Source organism: Chelonoidis abingdonii, chromosome 20, assembly GCF_003597395.2.
Source record: "Chelonoidis abingdonii isolate Lonesome George chromosome 20, CheloAbing_2.0, whole genome shotgun sequence".
In the NCBI taxonomy this organism is placed as follows: Eukaryota; Metazoa; Chordata; order Testudines; family Testudinidae; genus Chelonoidis; species Chelonoidis abingdonii.
Window position 1 is genome coordinate 19,479,866 of NC_133788.1, and position 24,491 is coordinate 19,504,356.

Consider the following 24,491-nt stretch of genomic DNA (forward strand, 5'->3'; position numbering starts at 1 on the left):
ATATACAATACAGTGTCCTCATTTAACTTTTCAGTTGCATTACTTGAAAATCTATATAGTTGGACTAATTAACTTAGACTCAGTAAAATAAAGATGAAAAGTAAACTTGTTAGATACTATTTTAACCACAATTCTCTTCATGCCAGTAGTTCTGATCTATTTAAAATTTATTTATATATGATGTCAATCACCCTCCAAAGACATTTGACTCTTAATGCCAGTATTAAAGGTTAAAGTGTTGAATACTATACATTACCCCAGCATGTCCTTTACAGTACTAACCCAATATCTATTAGAGGAATGTTCATTAAGAAAGGTCTAATTATTTCACTTTCCTTTGTAGACAGGACATTAGTCAATAACTGAAACCAATCACAATTCTTCTATGAATGGTAAGAAGGGCACATGTCATTTAAGGATGCTTTGATAGATTCACAGTGTTACATGTTCATGTCCCCCCACCCCCACCCCCTCTATCTATCTTCCAATTTCTGATAAAGTCCATTAGCTAGTGAGGTTTGTAACGGATTTGAGACCCACTACACTTCGTTTTTATTCTGCAAATAAGATTAGGCAGAGTGTTTCGACAGTTAAATTTTAGATTAAATATTGAATGAGGTGCACAGTATATTCTGTAATAAAGTCTTAGAAATATAAAGCCTTGCTCCTGCAGCTATTTATCTTGAGACACTGGGAGAGGCAGCCTGTTGGTATATAGTGGAGCCATGCTCATCTACATAGTCACCAACATCAGAAGTAATACTGCAAGAAGCTTATTTAAATAGTGTACAAATAATTTACATTTACATCATAACGCAATTTGATCATTGATTTTACTACTGACAAATCTCAGGATCATTTAAAGCCCAACTTCTATTTAATTGTCACTGGTTACTAATCCATTGGCATAGCTAGAAAACAAAATTACACTTTCAGAACATGCTTCAATGAATCACCAGACACCGCCAGTGTGCAGGTGTTTGACAGAATTGAAGTATCTAGATCAGTGACCACAGCATTCTGTTAATTTTTTGGTCCCCCATCCTCAGAGAACAGAAGTTGAGTGTTGTCAGAAAGTTATACCTTTGTCTTCTGGTAGAAGTCTCTTGCGCGGGAAGTATTTCTGAAAACGTATCTAAAAATACTCTAAAGAGCACATAAGAAATTAGGCTGTGCACTTCAAATGCTCATAAAGCCATTTATTTCAGCTCACAGGTCACAGCACTATAGACTGCAACAAAATCGCTCCCAGTAATACAAGTAGCCACTGATATGAACATTTGGTAATTCACAGTGAGCTGTTATTCTGACAGTCTTCTCTGGGAGGAAGTGACTCCAATACCACAAGCCTTTTTAAGATGTATTAAAGCAATGTTGCTAGTACACCTACTGTGGCATTCACTAGATTACTACTACATATCCAGGCTAGGGAAGAGGACAGGCATTAATATTAGTCATTCCACATTAGGCTAGTACTAGCACCCAGATTTTCAGGAGCATTCAGTATTTTGAGGGCTGAACTTTTTTGAAAGATCTGGCCCTAGAGGTCTATCAAATTGCTTGTTCAATCCTATTCACAGAAGTTCTATCAGCAAATGCAGTTTAAAATCTTATCTAAAAAAGATTTTAATCTAAAAATCAGTAAGACAGCTTGATGGAGAGGAAAGAGGATTTGAATAGTTTCAACAGGGCAGGAATACAGGATGTTCAATTGAAAGCCTTAGGATTTCTACTGACTTTCAGTATTACTCATTGACTCTTCAGATATGTATGTCATAAGGTATAACCTGTATACACAGTATGTTAGTTCATTTGTAAAGAACATACTATACATTTATATTTACCCCACTACTGTGGAGGGGGGCATTTGACAGCTGTCCATTAGAGCTCCAGGAACAGGGCTAAGAGGAGTCCTGATGCACACTGAACTCAGAATCACATGCATCTGACAAGTGGGTATTCACCCATGAAAGCTTATTCTCCAATATGTCTGTAAGGTGCCACAAGACTGTTCCTTTTTACAGATCCAGACTAACACAGCTATCCCTCTGATACTTGAACTCCGAATGTTTCACTTTGTTGGTTTCTACACTTGAACATTTTCTGCATGCAAGATTTAGGCTAGTGAAACAACTCCTATGCATTAGGAGACCCATGACATTAACTTAATGCTTGCCATCTGTATATCCACTCTCTCAAGGAAGAACTGTTAAGTCAATCAATTTTTGCATCCATAATGAAGACTTCAGTTTGAACTATAATATGTACTCCCAGAAAGTCAGTTATAATGCATTAATCACAATTTGAGTATAGTGTCCTCCAAGTGGCTTTTGGCTTGTAAAAGATTTACTCCTGTCACAATGGACTGCCACAGAAGGAATTAATGGCCTTGTCCCATCCACACCTGCTAGTCAGATACACTAGCTGAGACAGCCATCTTAATTTTCAGAAAATGCTCATTCTCCAATGAGAATCAGAATCTCAGTGTATGAGGATACTGGCTACTGACTAAATGGTGATAAAGTTTTACCTGAAAGTTTATCATACTGATCTTTAGACATGTCTGAAGCTACTTCGCTACTTTTGAATTGGACGGTGGTTGTTCTATCCAGATCCATGGTGCCAGCCACCATAAAGGCAAGCATGCTATACATTTTAAAGCTTTACAATGCATTTTGCTAGTCTATTACCAGAATCATATTACCAAAGGTTGTTGCCAGGTACATGATTTCCCACTGTATCCTAACCAGAAAGATTTCTCCCTCCTCCCTCAATATTTTTAGATCAATGGGCTTTTGAACATAACATTTTGGATTTATAGTTGATTTTTCAAATGAAAAAAGTATTTTAGTATGTGAAATATGATGCTTAAACTGTACCCCACCAAAACTGCTTGAAGGTCATACCTGGGAATGTGTGCAGCAACTTTACTGAATTCAAGAAGTTGTGTTTCTAGAGTCTGATAACACTATTTGCAAACTATTTGCAAACAATTCAACACTAAAAGAAAAGTTAACAGGTTTCAGGAGTTCCCTCTGATTTTTTGGCTCCTATCGCAAAGGATATTGGTTAAATGTAGAATAAGAAACCCCTAATATAAGTACAACACAGGGCAACTCAACTAAGTTTTGGGAAAATTTTTAGACTGATCAATAATGTTTGAAGTTCAGGAATGAGAAAGTTAAACAGCTACAGGAAACCATTTGGTAGTATCTCAAAGATGATACACAAGAAGCCTTGTGTACCCAGATACTATGGCTAGCTATTCAACTGAATGCACAAGTGCAGTTTGCAAGTATAATTGTAAAAGCTATATATTTAAGGATAGGGATCAATTTTTGGATTGAACAGTTCAGCTCTAGAGTAGCATAATGGCATGAAACCCAGTTAAGAGTTCTTAACATGAGCAGGTAGGTTTCATCTGTCACTATAGTGGGACAGTGGGTCACATGCAGAGTTTGCATCTTAAATAATATATTAGAGATCCATTTTCTACAATAGCTTAATACCAGCTGATCTACCTGGCACATGAGAAATTATTCCAACTTGTTCCCCCACACACAGTCCTTCCTACATATTGAGTTTGAACCAATCCAGTCATTTACAGTGACATTTCTGTCTTTAATCAGAAGGCAATTCCATTGGTCAAAGAGTATTTTAAAATAATTCTATTGTAACATTGAGATGCACACTCAATGATTTAAGCGCTAACTTTAGTCCATGAGTTTGCACAGGGCTTAAGTTATTTTTCCATAGATTATTTTTAAAAAAAAAAAAACAAACAGAAAAAGTAGTTCTCAGCTGGTTCACTGGGAATTTGAGTGCACTTTGTCTAGTCAGTTGGTTTCCCCCATTTGTTTTTCTTGCTGTGTAAAAGCACTTTCAGATAGTGAAACTGACTGTAAACCTCATATTAGAGGGACCTGGGGACAATTCTTGAACTGATATGGCTTCAGTTGCCAGTGTTCCTTTGAAAGAGTAACTAGAAATTAAACAAATGTAGTCAGTTCTAGGTTTGACTGAGTCAGTTGCTTCAAAAGAAATATGGCTCTCTCCATATCCCCAACTTGGATGTGCTGACTTAGATGTTTCCTTCCATTTAAGGAACAGACAAATTATGAGGAAGACACCCCCCTGCCCTCCACACACCCCAAATTTCACAAGGCTTCAGAAAGCTAGTAGTGCCCAGCTCAATCATTGCAGAGAGCGAGAGCCAAACCCATCATACAAGGCAAGTCTGAGAAATATTTTGTTGAACAGTATAATTTTGTGCAGTCTCCTTCACAAGTTATTTGGCCTGAAGACAAATCATTGCATGACAAAGGTTGGGGGTGCAGTCAGCCTTCCATTACAAGATTCCCCTAGACCCCTCCCTACATTTGTTACTCCAAAATACATTGTGTTGAAATTGTTAGATCTTAGTATTTCAGTACCAGGGCATATGCTCAACTTCAGTTCATTGACTACATAATGTGCTATCTATAGCACATAGCCATAATATTCTTCAGAGAAGATTCTGTTCTTTAAAAGACCCTTTTAACCTAGAGATTACTTTTTAGTACACAAATTACTGTGCATCAGACAGAAATCCATGTGTAAAGTTACTTTTATCAGAGACCATTTGACATACTGACAGGGAGGACAAAACATAGCTTATGCATTTATTGCCCTACGCTGCCACAGCTATATACTGCTGTAACTTCCATGGTATTACTAATTGCATGGTTCTTCCTGGCACAACCTTAGAAGCTAGTTCTCTGCAAGGAAATGAGATTAATGCACTACTGCAATGAGTGAGATTACACTTTACAGAACCATTAACATCACCACTACAGAAAGATAACATTCGCATCCATGTCTCACATCTAAATAGACAGTAACACAAAGTTTATTTGTATTATGTCATCCATTTTGTAAAGCTCCTGCAAAACCAAGTTTAGCAGTTTCACTTGGTTTTAACTCAGAGAGAAAACTTGCTCCTAATATGGAAAGAGGAACTAAGGCACAGAGGGATCTTCTCAGTTTACCCCTCCCAAGACACCACAGCGCCCAGCAGGTGCTGCTGTAGGCCTAGGCCCAGACCGAGCCTTACCCACAAAACAGGCTGAAGTATACTACTTCACACCGAGAAAAAGGAGACACTAGAACAGAATCACAGTAAGGAGAAAACCAACTGCTCTGTTTCAATGGGATCTTTAAGCACACACTGGACCTTGGATTTTAATCAGGCATATATATTTTTATAGCACTAAAACATGTATCACCTTTAAGAAAAATAAAAGGCAGTAAGGGCCTGAGAGAAACACCCTATCTGAGATATTTGGCCACTGGCAGCTACAGACTGTTTAGAGGAAAGGACAAATTCACGAGGTACAAGGGAAGATTGAGCATCCCTGTGTGCCAGTAAAGCCATTCCCCGGGCCAGTGGGCAGTCAAGGCAGCAATCAGCAGGGAGGCATCCCCACCACTCACACGCTCCAGGAAAAGGTGCCCACTGGAGCACCAGGGTTGCTAGTGCAAAAGGAGGAGGGACTGAGGAAGGTTCTGCCATTCGGGGCGGCCCCCCCACGCGCCTCCCACTGGAAGCGGAGGGAGCCAGAGGGCGGGGGCGAGGCGGGAGGGAACCAGAGCCCCGCAGCGCATCCCTCCCCTGACAGGAGCGAAGCGGAAGGCCAAGCCCTGCAGACGAGGCAGCTCCCGGCGCCCCTCCCCCCCCAGGTGAGATCTGAGCCACTGGGGTGCCCGTAACCCCCACAGGCGGGCTCCCCTCGACCAGCCCCTCAGCGCCCCCCGCCCCAAACCCCGTCCCCCCTACCTGGAGATGCTCCTGGAACCGGATGGGCAGAATTTGGGCCATGGCGGCGGCAGCGGCGCCTGGTGGGGGCTCCAGCCCGAGACCGGACTGGGGAGTCTCCTCAGGGGCTCCGGGGGTGAAGGGAGGCCGGGGCGCAGAACCGCAATGGCGGAATGGGCCAGGAAGGGAGAGAACGAGCCGTTCGATCCGGAAACGGCTCCTGCTGGCGGAGCAATACACGAACTGAAAGAGCAGCCGCCTCCTCACCTGCCGGGACCCCGCATTAACAGGGCCGGACAGGCGGAAGAATTCAGAGAACGGCGGTGCAGGGGTTGCGGGGTATCCAATGGGAACGGCGGAGGGATCCCCCTACCGGAAGGGACTATTTTATGACTCATCACTCTTCCCTCCCCTGGCCTTTTTTTTTCCTGCCACATCATGCGACTCGGGTGCGGATGCGTCATTTCCGTTCCGCGCTCGAAGGCGGGCGCCGTGGTCACGTGATGGGGGAGCCACCGGGCAAGGTGACCATCGCGCTGGGGTGGAACCGTCACAGCTGAGCCGTAATGACCGTACCGCCGCCACGCCACGCACCGCCCTTCCCCTACGAGCGCCTGCTTGCGGGAAACGCCGTGGTCTAGGGATCAACGTAGTGCGCCTGCGAAACAGAGCGCGGGGGTTCGAATCCCCCCGCTGCTATTAGCCTAAATACGAGTGACCTTGGACCATCCCTTAGAAGGAGCCTTTGACGAGCCGGGGCTCTTTGGCAAAGCCCCAGGCCTGTGGGAGGGGCCTCGAAGCACATAAGAGCCTTATCAGCAGTAGCCTGTACAGTGTGTTCATCTGTTTATTTATTCTTCGGTGTAGGAAGGGCATCATACACACACCTCAACAACACACGAAGCCACAGCAAATTAAATGCTAAACCAGGACATCCTACATGGTACAAAGCCCTGTGCTATTGCCAACTGTTATTCGAAACTCATGAGTCAGGCCCCAAATCATGAAAGGCTGAATTAGTTATTTTTAATACATTTGGGATTCTTCTTATGTGCTGATTTTTAACGTTTAGGATTCATATTTTTAAAGCTTGTTATCAGTCATGAGAGTTAGCAATTTACCTTTTTTTAAAAATGGAAAGAGATTCTCACAATCACACATCTCATAAAAAACACCAAATGTCACACAAGTTGGCAATAGTGACAGAAGAGTTACCATACTCTCTAGCCCCATATCCTGTCCCAAACAGTGAAAAGTAGCAGAACTTCAGGGGAATGTACAATACAGTGCAATTTTAGAGAGATCCACCTATTTTCCCTTCCTGACTTCTCACAGTCAGAGGTTTAAAGTCACCCGGGCATGGCGTTCCATACCAGACCATCTTGGCTAATAGCCATTGGTAAATCTATCCTCCAGGAACTTTCCTAGTTCTTCTTTTAATCCAGTTATACTTTTGCACATCACAAGGCAACGAGTTCCAGAGGTTAATTGTACATTATGTGAAAAAGTACTTCCTCTTGTTTGTATTAAACCTGCTGCCTATTCATTTCATTGGGTGACCGTCTGCTTTTTGTATTGTGGGAAAGGATGAACAAAGATTTCCCTGTTCATTTTGTCCACACCATTCATGATTTTTTAAGTTCTGCTACTTTATCATATCCCCCTTAGTCATCTTTTTTCTAAGATGACTAGCCCTACTCTTTTTAGTCTCTCTTCATGTAGAAACTGTTCTATACCCTTGATCATCTTTGTTGCCTTTCTCTGTAGTTTTTCCCATATCAGTCCAGAATTCAACCCTTCCCATCCTGACCCTTCAGGAAAAAGTCAATCAGGATTTAAAAGTGAGATTATACATCATGTTCTTCAGGTCAACAAACTGCCTGAGCTTGGCTTCCTTTAAAAAAAAATTTAGGAAACCATAGACATAAAAACAAACATAAAAGAGCAAATTAATTCCTGGTGTAACTCTAATGCAGCCAGTGGCAATAGCAAAGAGGAACTAGTCCCAGATACTTAGGCAGCCAGACCCTTCATAATCAACCATGGTGACTGTCTCATCAGATTTGTGATATTTAATATTTTTACTCAAGTTACAGCTCATGGAGTCGTAATTACATAAGAATCTCAATTTTTTCTTTTTCTTTCATTTAAATTTCTAGACCTCATGGTTGCAGAAAAAAATTGTGAAAATATTAATCCTAGAGGCTCAAATCGAGAAGGCAAATTTAAAAGAAAAACACTTTAAAATCTTATTTTAAATCAATCTCCTATTTTTAAGGAGGGCTGGTTCATTTTAACATTTGGAGTGATGACAACGAATCCTGCGTTGTTATGAGATTTAGCTAATGAATGAGTGTAAAGCACTTTAAGATCCTTGGGCAATAGCCAGCACTACAGATACACAAAGTGTTAGTATTATTTATTGTTTCTTGAAAGCCTTACCAATATGAATAATTGGACACTGGGTACATTGTACTGACCTAATAGCAGCTTCCCTGTCCAAAATCAGAGTTAGCCCTAGCCCTTGTGCAGCCCTACACGAAAAAAAAACATGTGAGGTACCAACTAGCACTCTTCATAGGAACAGTTATACTGGGTCAGACCTAAGATCCATCTAGCCCAGTATCCTGTCTTCCAACAGCAGCCAATGTCAGGTGTCCAGAGGGAATGAACAGAACAGGTAATCATCAAGTGATCTGTCCCCCGTCACCCCTTCATTGATGGACCCATCCTCCATTAATTTATATAGTTATTTTTTCAACCTTGTTATAGTCTTGGCCTTCACAACATCCTCTGGCAAAGAGTTCCACAGGTTATGTGAAAAAATACTTGCTTTTGTTTGTTTTAAACCTGCTGCCTATTCATTTCATTTGGTGACCCCTAGTTCTTGTGTTACAAGGAGTAAATAACACTTATTTACTTTCTCCACACCAGTCATAATTTTATAAACCTCCATCATATCCCCCCTTTGTTGTCTCTTTTCCAAGCTGAAAAGTCCCAATCTTATTAGTCCACACCCCTAATCATTTTTCTTGCCCTTTTCCAATTCCAGTATATGTTTTATTAAGATGGGGTAACCACATCTGTATGCAGTATTCAAGATGTGGGCATACCATAAATTTATATAGAGGCAATATGATATTTTTTGTCTTATCATCTATCCCCTTCTTAATGATTCCCAACATTGTTTGCTTTTTTGACTGCCGCTGCATATTGAGTGGATGTTTTCAGAGAACTATTCACAACGACTCCAAGATCTCTTTCTCGAGTGGTAATAGCTAATTTAGACCGCATCATTTCATATGTATAGTTAGGATTATGTTTTCCAATGTGTATTACTTTGCATTTATCAACATTGAATTTCATCTGCCATTTTACTGGTCAGTCATCCAGTTTTGGGAGATCCTTGTGCAGCTTGTCATAGTCTGCTTGGGACTTAACTATCTTGAGTAGTTTTGGAGCATCTGCAAATTTTTCCACTTCATTGTTTACCCCTTTTTCTAGATCATGTATGAATATGTTGAATAGGACTGGTCCCAGTACAGACCCCTAAGGGACACCACCATTTACCATGTACACGTGATAATTCACAGTGCCTTTTTTCTATCTCCTGCAAACTCCTCAGACTGTGGCAACACCACTTTAACACTTTTTGAGTCTCCCTGACCTCTGGCAACACCCTCTCCCTCCCAAATATGGATGGCAATATAAGGTGGTTGAGGAAGAAATAATTCCTACTGAAAGAATGAATGAGACACCAGAACAAGTAAAGTTGATTGCTATTAGCTGTACTGTATGTTGATGGCAGGTCAGGGCATCTGGATGAACGCTATGAGCAGAGATCTACACTATGGGCTAGATTCACAAAGGTACTTATGCATTGGAATACCTACCTCTTAGGGGTCCTGCTGCCTAGTGGAATTCAGTCCTGAGTTAGGCACACAGGCTCCCCTTGTATAGTATGGAAAGAATTAGGCACTTAAGAAAGTGAATCCCATAAGCCAGAAAGCTGAGCAAGGAGCCACCTACACTAGCCAGAAGTTAAATGCAGAGGAAAGAGGTGGAGCTTAGGCCAAGATCCTCAAAGCTCTGTAGGCACCTACCTCCCATTGGTCTAGGTCTTAGGCACCTTACTGAGGGGCTGAAGGGGCCTCCCTCTGCTTGGGATTCTCAGCCATGAATCCTCTTATGGAGATAAAAACAACAAGGAGTCCGGTGGGACCTTGTTGTTTTTGTGGATACAGACGAACATGGCTACCCTGCTACTTCTGGAGATAGAGACTTGAGCCAGGTCATCCCTTTTTCATTAAAAGCTAATAGCTAGGTAGTTAGGACGCTTGCCTGGGAAGTAGGAAACCCAGACTCAAATCCCCATTCTACCCAAGGTAGAGCAAGAATTTGAACTTGCATGTCCCATATCCTGGAGAGTGCCCTAACTGCTGGACTATTAGGTATTGTGGGATAAGACTCTCTGAATCTCTATGCTTAAAGTTGTTCCACTTTGTATAAATAATTAAATATCTATTGGGCCAGAAAAAAAGATTGATACTGTAACCCAGTGGCCAAGCCCCACCAGGGATGTGGAAGACTTGAGTTCAAAGCCCTAAGCAGGCAGAGCAGGGATTCAAACCTACATATACCACATCCCAGGTGAGTGCCCTAACTAACAGGCTATTTGGTATTCCCTGAACACCCACACACCAACTGCCTGTAGGTGTGCTATGAGCATGCCTATGCGTTTGGGACCTGCTGTCAAGATAGGTAAGGGAACAACCTGTTTGAGAATCTCACTTTGTAGCCATAGGGTCTTTAGCTTGTGCTAGGCTCCAAGCAGCTAGTTAGTTGTGGAGTGGCGTCAGGACTCAGGCAGCTTTATACCTGCCCACCAGTAGAGACTTTAGTACGTAGGTGGATAGACAGCAGTTGCACAGTGGTTTTAAGCATTTAAATGGTGCCTAAATATTGGACTTCAATACCTCCATGAATCTGGCCCTATGGGACTGCATAGGTGGCAGAAGCCTACAGACATCAATACCCAATTATCTTAATCTAAAAAATTACAAGTTGTTGAGCATGTCATCAATTCCCTGTGAGGTCAATGGAGATTGACAGCACTCATCAAACCCCAGGAAGTACTCAGCACCTTGCAGAAATAGGTACAGAACACTTCTGTTATGAGCTGCATGAAACATTGCTAGGGGTTGAGTTAAAACCTCATTGAAATTAGGTAAGAACACACCATTCAATAAATCTGAGTTAATCAGCAGCCCCCCACCTCAGACAAAAGGCAGTTGGCTAGGACTGGCTGGGCAAGCCTGGAGGGTTTTTCCTGACTATGGCTATAGGGAGGTAGAACTCAGAAACTGAGCACCAGGGGCCAAGGCAAAATGCAAGGAAGCCAAGCAGCAGCCTCTGAGCAGTGTCCTCCTGAATAAAAAACAAAACAAAGCATGTTTCAGTCTGTTTGGTAAAGAGACTTAGGGCTGCAAGCTAAGAAACTGCTCTTCATGGTCTTGGTTCCTCCTGCAGAGAAGCAGGAATTTGTATTCCGTGTAAATGAACAAGATGGCATCAAAGAAAACACCAGACTCCGTCAATTTCTACATCCAACTGGCAATCGCCCCTGCTCTGAACTTTAACTAGCCCTGCAAGCTGAAAAGGGGCAATGCTACCCTGCTCTACTGTGTAACACACACAGAATGAACAACGTGGGCTGTAGTGTAATGCTTAACAGCTCTCAGGCTGACATCATTGATCAACGTTTTCATGCTAAAGAGTGGATGAAGGCAGTATACAGACTGAGCACCCTGGCTTTTGTCACTCTGAAACTACACTAGGCGAGTAGGGTCCACATTTAGGGAAGACTGAATGCAAATGTCCCGCATTGTCCTTCAAAGACCTTTGCTTGCTATTGCTGCTGTAGGACAAGGACCTTTGAAGGTCTTTGAAGAAGACAACGAGGAGTAGCCCCTCAAAGGTTACTTATTTAAAAAACAAAACCAAAAAACCCATAGAAGAAAGTGCTATGAGGGGCACTCCCTACTAAAGAGGAGGATTCTTCCTCTATGGCATTTTTCCTTTTCTACTTCAAGCAGGATGGGGCTGTTCTTCTAGCTTCTCTATACCTTTTAATGACATTAGCTTGTCTGATAGGAATCTGAAGATTTGTCTCCATAAGCCGATCTCAACCCCTGTAGGGCATACATGTTTTCTAGCCATTTTCTTTATAAATCAAAAGAAGCAGAGAATCCTGTGGCACCTTATAGACTAACAGACGTTTTGGAGCGTGAGCTTTCGTGGGTGAATACCCACTTTGTCAGATGCAGGTAGTGGAAATTTCCAGGGGTAGGTATATATATATGCTAGCAAGTGTCTCCTCCTTGCCATTGCATGAGAGAGAGCACAAACCAGCAATTTCTAATGTGTTTCAGTAGCTTATTCAATAAATTGCATCCCTATCCTCAAGCTGCTAAAGATGTCAGAGCCCAATCGATATTTTTTCTTGTCAGAGAGAGATTTCTCCAACAAGTTCACCAATGTGTGCTCCATCCAGATTTCCTTGCTTGATTCTGACCATGTTCTGCTTTCCACTGTGGATTAGGAAACAAACTTGTTTTACTTCATGGAATATAAAAGTTTTAATTTACAGTGCATGGATTAGCAGTTCCTCATAACAAGCAGGAAAAGGGTCAAAATATAATCTTTGACCATATAGCAAATCATCATTCATCTCTTTCCTTCACCAAAATACATGTGCCAGGATCTTTTTTAAAATTACAGAAAGCTATACAAAAATGAAAAGTATTCCAAGGTTTCAGGTGTCCCCACCAGTTCCAGGGCTTGTCAGAGGGATTTTTAATAAAATGTTATTGCTTTGTGCAGTGGCAATAATTAAAGTGATTTCAAACTTTACCCTATAGTAACTTTTAAAAAAATAAGAAAAAAGTCCTCTTGTAACCTAACACCATAAAAACATGATATGTTGTGTTAAAGCTGTTAGAGCTTCTTTAACCAATGCATTACAGCACATATGGTCCTTTATCAGAGGATTTTACATACCATATGTACTGCTGTAGCTAGACAGAGTAAATTAAAGAGGGTAAGTTAAGGACACCATGAATTAAGTTTTCCATATTTTCCTTATGCTATGGGCTTATGCTGCAGTGATCCTTTCTTGTATAGTCACATTTTCAAGCCTCTTTGCCAGAACTGCAGCACAATTTAATAGATTAAAAAGGCTTAACAAGCAAGAGAGGAGGCTCATTATAACCCTATGTGTTCAGTTAGACAGAAAAAAAATTAAATATAGTATAGCTCCTCAGTAACTATTTTTTAAGCAGACACTTCTGCCATAACAAGAAACCAGTTGGTTCCTATTGTTTAGGACTTTGTGCCTGCAAAATCTGGGATACTGATGTCGTATTTTAAGTTAAAAAAAATGATGCTTCATTGCTACTAAGGAAGTCAAAGGAAATCTCTGCATAACTATATGTCAGGAAGTACATGGGCTCTGAGTAGGAATTGACATCATTTGAACGGACACTGCAAGTGCATTAACATTCAAACAATATGATACTGGGTTGCAGGCCCCTTGCAAAGGCAAGGAAGAACATATACAATTAGTGAGGAACGGAGTGCTGGTTGCTAAAAAGCACACTCTGAAGATAAGCCTGTGAAAGAACAAAAAGCTCTTCCATTTGAATACACTGTAAAACACAACAAAGCGAGAGCCTTAGACATAAATTTAGATAATGTTTTCACCCCTCAGCATAAGGCCTAGCTACTACTTACATCGATCTCACCCAAGAATATTTTGATTCATTCATTCCTGTAGGAACTAGAAAGGCATTCATTTGGCAGCTACTTCTGCATTTGGTATACACAAAGGGAATAAGAGGACTGGTGGGCAGCACTGCATTTCACATTGTTAAGGGCAATATGACTGCAACTTACACAATCTGCAGGCATTAGTGCTTGCTCCTGTTATTACTATTAATATCTGTAATATAGCCTTAGCTAAGCCTCTTACAGCCCAGCAAATGAACATTGTTCTTTGCAGAGCAGCATAGGGAGTACTCGGTAGCCTCTATAGCTTGTAAGCTCCTTGATGAAGGGATCATGCTTCCTTCTCTGTTTGGAAAGCACAGCAGACATGATGGGCCCTGCCAGAAATACATAATTTTAATATTGATCACAAATTGCAGTACAGCGTATACTAGACATGCTGCTTTTTATGCAAGACAGTGTTTTCCTGCAGCCTCATCCAAATTAGTATCCTGCAGGCTTTTGAGACCTTACTTCCTAATGTTAGTCTAGAGTCCTAAAAATATTACACAACTCACATGTAAGAATTAATTTCCACAAACTGCATCAAGTCTTCCCCTTCGGAATATAGCACCTGGGAAGCCGCCTTGTTCTAAGGTTTTGAATGCTGCACTGTTCCAAGAGTGTCACTGTCTTGTAACTGAGCGGTGCTGTATTGACACTAATAGAAATACACGTGAGAGGGGCTAAGCAGCTGCATCTCCCATTAAAGGGAGCTGGAGATGTAGGTGCTCAGAACCACTCTGTGAAGCCAACAGGAGTTTTGCTGTTGATTTTTATCGGAGTAGAATGGAGACTCCTGGGTTTCATGTAAGCTCTTTGGGACAGAGGATGTCTTTTTGTTCTGTGGCAGTACAGCACCTAGCAGACTAGAATACAATAATGAAAAATGTCTCAACCAATTAGCAAAGAGGGTGGGCAGAAGAGAGCACAGTTGGACACTACCTACAAATGAAAGCCACAAGAACCATGAGCTCAGAGGTAGGAATGTTACACTATCATTTTTGGAGTTGACTACCTGCAATAGGGTTTTATACAAAGTTTATTATTTAACTGAGAATCAAATATAAGCTCAGCTCCTATAACAGATAGGAAGACATGGTCCCTTCCTTCTGGCACTTACTATCTAAAACGATTTCACCTTAAAGATACATTATACAATTATCGTAAGAGGAGGAAGCCATCTGTTTTGTGAAAACTTGTCCACCAGCTTTTTTTCGCCGTCTATAAAAAGACAGCTGCTAGTGACATTCACTCAGTCCTGACCTCAGGCAGTGCGGTTTGGTCATATTATGAACTGGTACATAAAGGTGGCAGCCAAAGGCATGTGATTTATGAATTCATCTCAATATCTAACCAACCAATCTGCATATATTTTTAAATGCTCATTTTGATTTTTAGTCCAGCCCCAAAGTGCTCTTGAAGAAAGAGGGCATCCACACACAATAGCTTTCCTCTCTAAGCAACTTAAACATCAGCAGGGAAACATTACACCCCTTTCTAATATCCTACACCAAGCCTAAACATAGACTGATGACAAATATTAGAAAGACAAACATCTGGAAGAGGAGCATCTTTCCACAGTTACCCTTGCTTCAAGAATGTAGACACCTTCTTTTTTTACCCCATAAATGCTTCTCAGAAACCATCATCATTTAAAAAACATTCTAACATTAAATCAGACAGCTCTGAGGAGGCGGTGGCCTGTTGGTAGATTGTGAGATGTAACCATCTGGAGAGGAGAAATGGACAGACTGCTGTTTCTTTGCCAACTAGATGATAGCAATGCAGGGAAACTTCCCTACGACAAGCAGGCTGTACCTTGATGGCAAGAACATAAACATTCATTTGGATTTTTTTTTTATTTTTTATTTTTTATTTTTTTTTGGTAAATGGGACATTTTAATGCCAAAGCAAACACTGTGTATGGTACACCTAAATACAGAGTAGGTAATGATCCTGCAAGAGGCAGAACATAGGTAAATGACAAGCCTTTCTAATTTGGATTCTTATTATCCCATTGTTAAAAAAGCACACAAAGTACTATACAATTTAAAAATGGTCATTATACATAATTTAGCAAAACGATCACACCACACAGGTCCTATAAGCCAACAATTTACAGAAGGAAATAAAACAAATACATATTTTTAAAAATGTAACACTGGACAGTTATACTCTATTTCAAAAGGTTTTCAAGAAAATGTGATTAAAAATTGCATTGACACAATGCCCATTTTTATAGGCCAACTCCAATTCCAACTGAGTGACATAGAACAGGCTGTAAATACTGCTTCTTCAGCCACATTTGCAGTGAATAAGTTACTGCCTAAGACACATGGCAATGAAAGTTCAGCTCATTAACCTTTCCTCACTGTCTGTCAAAAAAAAACAAACAGCAAGGAGTATCAGGTTTATGCCCCCAAGCTGACAGACTCCACATGAACTGGCAGCTTCCTTCAGTTCTCACTTTTTTTTCTTTTTTGGTGTGGTTATACTGCAATCTTATCAACAAGCAATTGCACTGAGTGCCTTTTCTAGAGTACTCATCACTGTAATAGCACATCTCCTTCAGCGTGGTATTTATACACCGTGCCCTTTGCTGTTTTCTCTGGAGGTAACGCACTCGGGCATCCTGTATTGATTTATCATCATTCCTTTTCTCCATCTTCTTTGCAGAGTCATCTTTTATTTTTTCTACAGAAAAACAAAACATTACAATTCTGTGTCATAAATGCCACTTTCACCCCCAGACTTCACACTCATAGGGTCAGCTGATCAACTAAAACCAATAGAAGCTCAAATTTTTCAAGTGCTGCTCTTGGCCATGCCAATGGATGGTCCAATGATCTCCAGAAGAGACAAACAGCAAAGTAACTAGGATGTCCTTTCAATGGAAAAACTGAAGTCTCAAAAGACAAATATAGTGTATATCCAGCTATACTTAAGTTATAATCATACCCTCAACCCTCTTGTCAATACTTGCATGTGCATCACCCCTAGTATATATCTGGACCATGCTGGTTTTACTATAAGTGAGCCTTTGGGCCTCAAGTTCTAGGCATCTGTTACTTTTCTATGCTACCTCTTCCATTCTGAAAAAAAAAAATACTAAAAGGCTCGGGAAAAATGCCTTCCTGGATTTTCTTGAAAGGAGAAGAAAAAAAATGGAGGTAGATTCCTCTTCCAGGACTTCTCTATTAGAAATGCAAACTCTCTCCCGCTCCCACTGAGCTGTCTCAGATCATGGCAGTGGATGAATTCACCTGCCTGATTGTATTGGAGAAACATGAATTATTTGTCATAACATTTAATGAATAAATTTATAAAATAAATACATTTTTTAACAAGTATCAGAGGGGTAGCTGTGTTAGTCTGGATCTGTAAAAAGCGACAGAGTCCTGTGGCACCTTATAGATTAATAGACATATTGGAGCATAAGCTTTTGTGGATGAATACCCACTTCGTCAGATGAATGCTGAATCTGATGAAGTGGGTGTTCATCCACAAAAGCTCATGCTCCAATATGTCTGTTAGTCTATAAGATGCCACAGGACTGTTATATTTTTTTAATTTTTTTTTTACAATTATTCTTTTAATTAAGGGAAGTACTGATGGTAAAACATGCTATCTTGAAGGCTGAAGTTTCCTATTTATCCACAGGTCAGGTACAGCACAGGCAGAGACAGTTCACGATTCCCTTGCAATGCCCTGCCAGTGTCTCTCAAATCCATGTTTGGAAAGAGCAGCTCAGGGGCTTCTCTACTGGAACCACTGACAAAAGAATTCAGAGAATGTCAAGTTGCTGAATCAGTTAATATGCACTAGTTTAATTAAAACAGACCATTATTTGTAAATCAAGTGTTAAACTTTGCTGGATGTTATTTTGCTGACAAGGAATTTGTGATGATCTCCTCCCTCACCCCACCCTTTTTTCTTTCCCCGTCTGTAATATTATAGTTCTTGGAATTCTTCTCTGACAATATCAGGTCAGCAAATAATTATACTCTCTACAGTAGGGGAAATACCCCTTCCAAACCTAAAGTAACTTGTGAAAATAGGTGTTCATGTTCAAAATGCTTTTCTTCTAGTTACAGGAGTGTGCACAGCTAACATTACTGACAGAAGACAAAAGTCAAAAGAGGTGTGGCCAGGTTAACTTCACGCAATACTCAGCATGCATTTTGCCATCTCTCTCATTCACAGCCACCTAACATGGCTAAAAGAGGCAGTAGTCAATTTCTGATTCAGGTTTATGGAAAGCTAAGACCAGTTTGCTCACCATGCTGTCGTTTGAGGTCTGTCTTGTTTTTCCACTTGGTTATTTCCTCCTCGGTCACCTCTTCCCGTGCCACACTGCTCAGTTCATACACATCAATTTCATGTAACTTAGGCAACAAGTCTTTGACCCACTCATAACGAATAGGACACACTATCCTCACATACATTTTAGATGTAACCAAGACATCATGGAAGATGATCCATTCAGGTTGAGGTTCCTGGTCATGGAGCTAAAGGTAAAGTTATTCACATTTTTTCAGATTACTATCTTGGTTTTCTTTCAAAAAGTGTGCTCTGCAGATTGACATCAGAAAAAAACATGGGTCCTAATTCAGATTCTTGCCACAAACTGATTAACAGCTAAACCCTTTTGTCTTGCTCTCCTCCCCATTCCTTTTTAAGAAGGTATATTTAATTCTTCATGCCTTCTTATGGCTTTTACTTTGGAATGCTGAAACATCCCATATTTAACCAGACTAATTCAGAACCTAGAGTTGTCTTCAGTAACATTTATCAATAATGGTTTTCATTTCTAGAACATCTTCTAGGAGAGGATCTTCAAGTACTTCAGACACATGAATGGATTAATCCTCTTAAAAAGCCTGTGAGGTAGGTTAATATTATCTCCTTGTTGCAGATGGGAAAACTGAGGTATAGAAGTTAGTGACTTCCCCAAAGTTGCACAGAAAGTCAGTGAGAGCCAGAATTCAGATCTACTAACTTTTCCAGTTCTGGGTTATAGCCACTAGATCACGTTGCCTTCACAAATCAAACATTTGTATGGATTCTGTGCGATTCCCTAAGGAAAGATATGGTATAGTCTAGACACTATAGGTAGTGTCTTACAGTATGGAGACTGTGTGCAATATTTCAGATGGCCAGAAGCTAGCTTCAATCTTACACCAGGAACAAACAAGCCAAAGATCAGGGAAACAATTTGCATAGCCTGCTTTTTTTTCCATTTACCTGGGGGAAAAAAAAACAAAAACCCCACAAAACTATTAGCAGAACTAAGTAACTTACTGCTGATGAAGGATGAAGATGGACTATGCTACCATGTCCGTCCATTGTGCAGAACGTCCTGCCTGCGGACCTAAAAGCATGGGGAATATTTTTATATCCAGTGACATGTTTCTGTTGCTGTCTAAGCACAGCTAATCTAAAAAGAGCAGCAGCAGGATAGGATTAAATGCTTTAGGATAGAAAAAATAAACTTTCCAGAAATAAGTGTAAATACTAGATGAGGATTAAAACATCTCTTTATACATCATATTAACTCTTTTCAGCCCACACTTGATGCTGAGACAAATGTGGTTTTAGGATTTCCATCTTGCTGACAGATGATGATTCTGACATCTGCAAAGCCCTTTACAAATATTAGCTAGGCCTCCCACCACCCCTGCAAGGTGGGTAATTAAATATTATCCCCCTACATTTCACAGATATGGAGACTGAGATACCAAGAAGTTAAATAATTTGTCCAAAATCACAATGAGAGTCAGCGGCAGAGCTGGCCCTGGAAATTAAGACTCTTGGCTCCCAGGCCTGGACTCAGACAGCTCCTCTCCTGCTGTAACAAGTGAAGTTGACCCTTTTAATAAACTGTGGTATAGTCTTGCGATTATTTGTTTTGATTTATAAGCACATACTAACAAATGCGACAAATCTTTTCCATGCAGTTCCCCAAACTCCACTCCTTACCTTCTGGCTACATTGGTGAAGTACCCCGTGCATAGACATCTTCTGAGTATCTCATTTCTGGAGCCATCAAAACGCTCTCTTGGGAAGTCTGACAGCTGTATAAAGAGCAGCACAAACTGGATTAGTGTCTTTGTTAAAGGAAAATTGGTCACACTTTTCCCCCTCAGGAGCTTAAACCTTATGTTTCACACTTCATAGTCTGCTATTTTATATGACCTTCTTTTTGTCCATTGCTACCATTACACCACATATTTAGAGATGTGTACTAATAAAAAACTACCTAATTGTAACCTAAAAAGATTAGTTTAGATTAGGACAAAGATGGCAGCCATCTAGTGAAGACTCCATACTGCAGTACACATCTAACACAGGCAATTATGCAAAGACAAATGCCATTAATTTACATTAGAAGGAAGTTTGTTCACCTGTTTAAGCTTATTGGTTATTTCCTGAAGTTGTGCTTCCACACTAAAAGCAGATTTTAACGCTCTGAAATGGACCCAGTGTTTCTGGCACCAAGCTGCAGGAGACTTGCTAGGGATAGAGATACTGGTGTTATAACGAGGCCTTTCATAAGTGGAAGGCAACAAGTTGCTGCTATTTTTTATTATGGGCATACAAAGAAGACAACAAACATTCATGTAAATTTGGACAGCAGATTCCTTGTACTGTACATATATTACAGAGTGCAAAAGTCCGCATCTGAGTATGAGCACATGTATATATAGACGGGCTTTAGAGAAGAAATGTACAATAGAGCTCCCAACTGATATCTTCTGTGCATTGAACAAACACCGATGTACCTTGATTTGCACTGTTCAAAGATGTTTAAAAGGGTTGCAAAATCATTGCATCCTCCTGCCTCTAATGAGAGTTCCTGGTGGTGGAGTTCTGCTTCCTTTTGTTTCTGAAGGTCACCTGAGGAAATACTAAGTTATATTTCACTTTAACACATTCAATTTTCATTTGTCACTCCTAACTTAGTTTTCTATAATCTCTCTAAAGTGCAGCTGAAAGTCTTGGCTCTTTATTTAGATTAATTTTAAGACTCATTTCTTTCCCACTCACCCCCAGCCTCAGTTTTGTCTCGCCCACTTCTGAGAACACGAAACTGCTATTAGAGCTGTGATTAAAACTGTCAGCCAGCACTAGAGATGTAGCTTAGATGCAAGTGCTAAACTCTTTCCTTGGGAAAGGTTAGTGAGTATTGTGTTCTCCCATGATCAATTCTGAGTGGTCATGTAGAATGAAGACATGAAAATATACAGAAGCAACAGAGTTTAAAGAGTTTCTAGAGATCAAGTGAGTGGAAGATTTGATCATCTGAGCAGCAGGACCTCACATTTCAGATAAGACAGAAAAAACAGGGCCCACTGCTGCTATTTGTGGGCAGTTTCATTTATCCTATTGAACCTAACTTATGTCATGAAGTCCAGATAACATGGCAATGGATAGATAGAAGAAATCAGTAGTTTGGCATAAAACTCAACCCATGAGTCTACGGAAACCTTCATGACAGGTTTCAGAGTAGCAGCCGCGTTAGTCTGTATCTGCAAAAAGAACAGGAGTACTTGTGGCACCTTAGAGACTAATGAATTTATTTAAGCCCACGAAAGCTTATGCTCAAATAAGTGTGTTAGTCTTCAAGGTGCCACAAGTACTCCTGTTCTTTTTGCAGAAACCTTCAAGTAACTGCAAAGAATGTGCCATGCCAAAGAAATAACACCTCAGAATTTTGACCTTAATTTTTGAGCTCAAAAGGATTCCCCCCACCCCAAGTAAAGACAGATATGGCCTGCTTTAGGCCAATGCAGTATGCTGCTGCACTTCCCCAGGCCACGACCATACACACATTCAGGTATTTAATTTCAAACACACGTGGCACCACTAAAGTCAACAAGGGTACTCATGCACTTAGCTCTAAGCACGAGTGCATGTTTACAGGATATGAGCCTATGCCATGATCCCTTGTTTTCAGATTGACAGGTACACTGTTTAACAGGGACTGGAGTCCCTGTACTAGTTTGTTAGCTGGCTGAGAAGGAAATGTGAACAAGCTGCAAAAGAAGCCAGAGGGAGAATGGGAAAGCAAAATCAAGTCTATGGGAGTGCGAGGAACTGCAGAGTACCATCCAACAGCAAAAATCTTCTGATAGCTCACTTACAACTCAACTGCCTTTTGTCACTGTATCAGCAAAAATGAGTTAATACATTACAGAGATAACCAGACACTGACAGTGAACATGAGCAGAAAGGACAAAGTTCTCCCCAAGACTTTGCTACACATACTGTTTTAAAAAGCGAGTGGGCTCAGTGCTAGTGAAAGGTGCTGACCTGAAAGTCCAGCAGAATTAAATCTGTTTAGTCGCCAAATTGGCATAGGACCAGCAGCAGCAGTAGTTCATGCTCCCCACACAATGACTAATAATCCTGCCCCAGAGGGATCATTTATAGGGCGAGTTCACTCTTCTAGTCCGCTCTTGGTCTCTCACTGCAGACTGGCCAAAAGTGGATCCAGGTAGCAGCTGATGAGGTGTTATTTTTTGTTATGATACTAGATCTGAGCTGCCAATTGCAATGGCATCTTTCAACAGTGACACTCCCCACACTGCTACAGACAGCATTTATGAAATACACCGGCTTAGGGTGTGCAGCCATGTCTCCCTCTTGTGACTGGGCTAGTTGAGAATACAAGCTTGCTCCTTACTGATAGCTCATGGAGTCATTCTTTTAACTCAAGTGACAGGAGCCTGTGCGGTTTTTTTTTGGCTAGAGATTCCCAGATGATTCCCACGGATAACTGAAGTGCATGTATGTAATGAGCTGTGGCTTCACATAACTAATGACAATAGGAATGGAAAACTACTGAAGAAGTGAAAGACAAAATGCATAAGGACGTTAAGAACAAGTTCTCCAGACTGAGCAGTGTGTGTTGACCAACCACCTCCTGGCAGACATTTTGTTCAGGGTACAATTCGTAACCTGAGATGGCCTGCTTCTGAAGAACGGGGCTTCTTACCAGGTCGTATGAAGACATTTTCCACAGACAACATTGCAGCTATGGGAAGCAATAGCTCTTCGCAGTCGAGAGAAGCTGCCTTTATGACAGCACAGCTCAGGTTTGGAGGGAGAGGAAATTGCACCAAAAACTCTCCCAGTCTTGTCACATGGCCTCTCCTTATTGGGAGGAAAAGATTCAAACATCAGATTGAACAGACTCAATCTGTAAGGCCAGAACATAGGTACAAGGCCCAAGTAGCCAGGACATCTCCAACAGAGCCTTCATTGGCTCTTATATAAACACACACTCCCCAAAGGCCCAAGAGAGAGAGCCCTTGCAAATCCAGACAGCAGATGACCCTCTAGTCAAAACTCTCTCTCAGATTGCTCACATCCTGTCCTATCTGCACTGTCAATGGGAGTTTTGAGTGCATCAGGAGTACAGGATTAGTGTGAAGAATTCTTAGAAGATTAGGATAAGATATGTGAGTTTCTCTCTTAAGTATTATACAGGTCCCATTACTGTTATGTCTGAGTATCTCACAGACTTTAGCACATTTAGCCTCAACAGCCCTGTGAGGTGCTATTTCCCCCATTTTACAGATGGGGAAATGAAGCACAGAAAGACTAAGTGACTTGCCCAAGGTCACACAGGGAAATCTGGGGCAGAGCAAGAACTGAATCCAGGTCTCCTGAGTCCCAGGTTAGTTCCCCAACCAGTGGCCCATCCTTCCTCTTGAATCAGAGCATTCTTTTCAAACTGGAAAATATTTAAGTTCTTGGGCAAACTAATATATGGGCTCTGCTGCTGAGGAAAGCAATCTACCTTATGTTCCCACTCATTAACAACAGTACAAAATTAAGTCACAATTTTTTTTGCAACTACTGAGATTAAAAAGGTAAAAAGTTGGTTTCTGCCCTTTTTACCTGTCAATAGCGTCACACTGGTAAAGTTGCTTAAGAGCCTCTAAAATATGCCTCTCTTCGGGGTGGTCCAAATAGGGGAACCTACAAACAGAAAGGCAGAATAAATTCCACCACTTGGGCTAAAGGTAGTTTGCTAAAGCTGTAAGTGTTTTATATTACAATACTCCTGGAATCCTTCAATACAGGTCAACACCAAGGGAAAGTGTGATTGCACGTGTATGTATAATAGTTACACATTTCTATTTAATGAAGGAAATAGCTTCCATATCACAAATGAGCTCTGTCTGCACACACAAATATATCTATTGTGACAAAGTTCCTCCTCTACCTTGGTGGGTCCTGCACTTACTGGCGGATTTGCTCACCTCACAGATTCACCCTGTAGGTCAGGAAACAGCCCAGAGACCTTCCCCTCTGGTAGAAACCACAGTGGAGGTCAATTCCTCCCATGTTTGATAAGGAGTTGAGAGGTTTGAGGGAAACCCGGGCCCGCCCTCTACTCCAGGTTCCAGCCCAGGGCCCTGTGGACTGCAGCTGTCTAGAGTGCCTCCTGGTACAGTCGCACGACAGCTACAACTCCCTAGACTACTTCCCCATGGCCTCCTGCAAACACCTTCTTTGTCCTCACCACCAGACCTTCCTCCTGGTGTCTGATAATGCTTGTACTTCTCAGTCCTCCAGCAGTATGCCTACTCACTCTCAGGGTATGTCTACACTGCACGATTATTTCGAAGTAGTTTAAACCGATATTACAAAACCGATGTTATAAAATCGGTTTTGCGCGTCCACAATGTGATCACAAAATCGATTGCTTGCGTCCATGGTCCAAGGCTACCATCGATTTAAGGAGCGGTGCACTGTGGGTAGCTGTTCCTCAGCTATCCCATAGTTCCCACTTCCGTGTTGAGAGCACAGTGCCTGATGGGGCAGAAAACATTGCCCCGGGTGGTGCTGGGTACAGCCT

General features: G+C 41.2%; 3 protein-coding genes across 4 annotated transcripts in view; all 3 read right to left on the minus strand.

Annotated features, from left to right (window-relative positions):
• CLTC (clathrin heavy chain) overlaps nucleotides 1-6,214 on the minus strand; it is a 50,464-nt gene extending 44,250 nt beyond the window's left edge. Inside the window, exon 1 of the mRNA XM_032784941.2 lies at nucleotides 5,816-6,214. Coding sequence (XP_032640832.1) covers nucleotides 5,816-5,857 — 42 coding nt within the window. The 5' untranslated portion in view covers nucleotides 5,858-6,214. The remainder of the gene's footprint in view (nucleotides 1-5,815) is intronic.
• The window catches only part of YPEL2 (yippee like 2), a 184,902-nt gene continuing 163,264 nt past the window's right edge, over nucleotides 2,854-24,491 (minus strand). Inside the window, exon 6 of the transcript XR_012657343.1 lies at nucleotides 2,854-2,873. The gene's annotated coding sequence lies outside the window, so the exon portion shown is untranslated. The remainder of the gene's footprint in view (nucleotides 2,874-24,491) is intronic.
• The window catches only part of DHX40 (DEAH-box helicase 40), a 28,548-nt gene continuing 19,568 nt past the window's right edge, over nucleotides 15,512-24,491 (minus strand). For both annotated transcript variants that reach the window (XM_032784942.2, XM_032784943.2), the window contains 8 exons: nucleotides 23,528-23,608; nucleotides 22,620-22,777; nucleotides 20,404-20,518; nucleotides 20,026-20,134; nucleotides 19,601-19,695; nucleotides 18,923-18,992; nucleotides 17,901-18,129; nucleotides 15,512-16,315 (listed from right to left, as the gene is read on the minus strand). In XM_032784942.2, coding sequence (XP_032640833.1) covers nucleotides 15,990-16,315; nucleotides 17,901-18,129; nucleotides 18,923-18,992; nucleotides 19,601-19,695; nucleotides 20,026-20,134; nucleotides 20,404-20,518; nucleotides 22,620-22,777; nucleotides 23,528-23,608 — 1,183 coding nt within the window. In that variant the 3' untranslated portion in view covers nucleotides 15,512-15,989. The remainder of the gene's footprint in view (nucleotides 16,316-17,900; nucleotides 18,130-18,922; nucleotides 18,993-19,600; nucleotides 19,696-20,025; nucleotides 20,135-20,403; nucleotides 20,519-22,619; nucleotides 22,778-23,527; nucleotides 23,609-24,491) is intronic.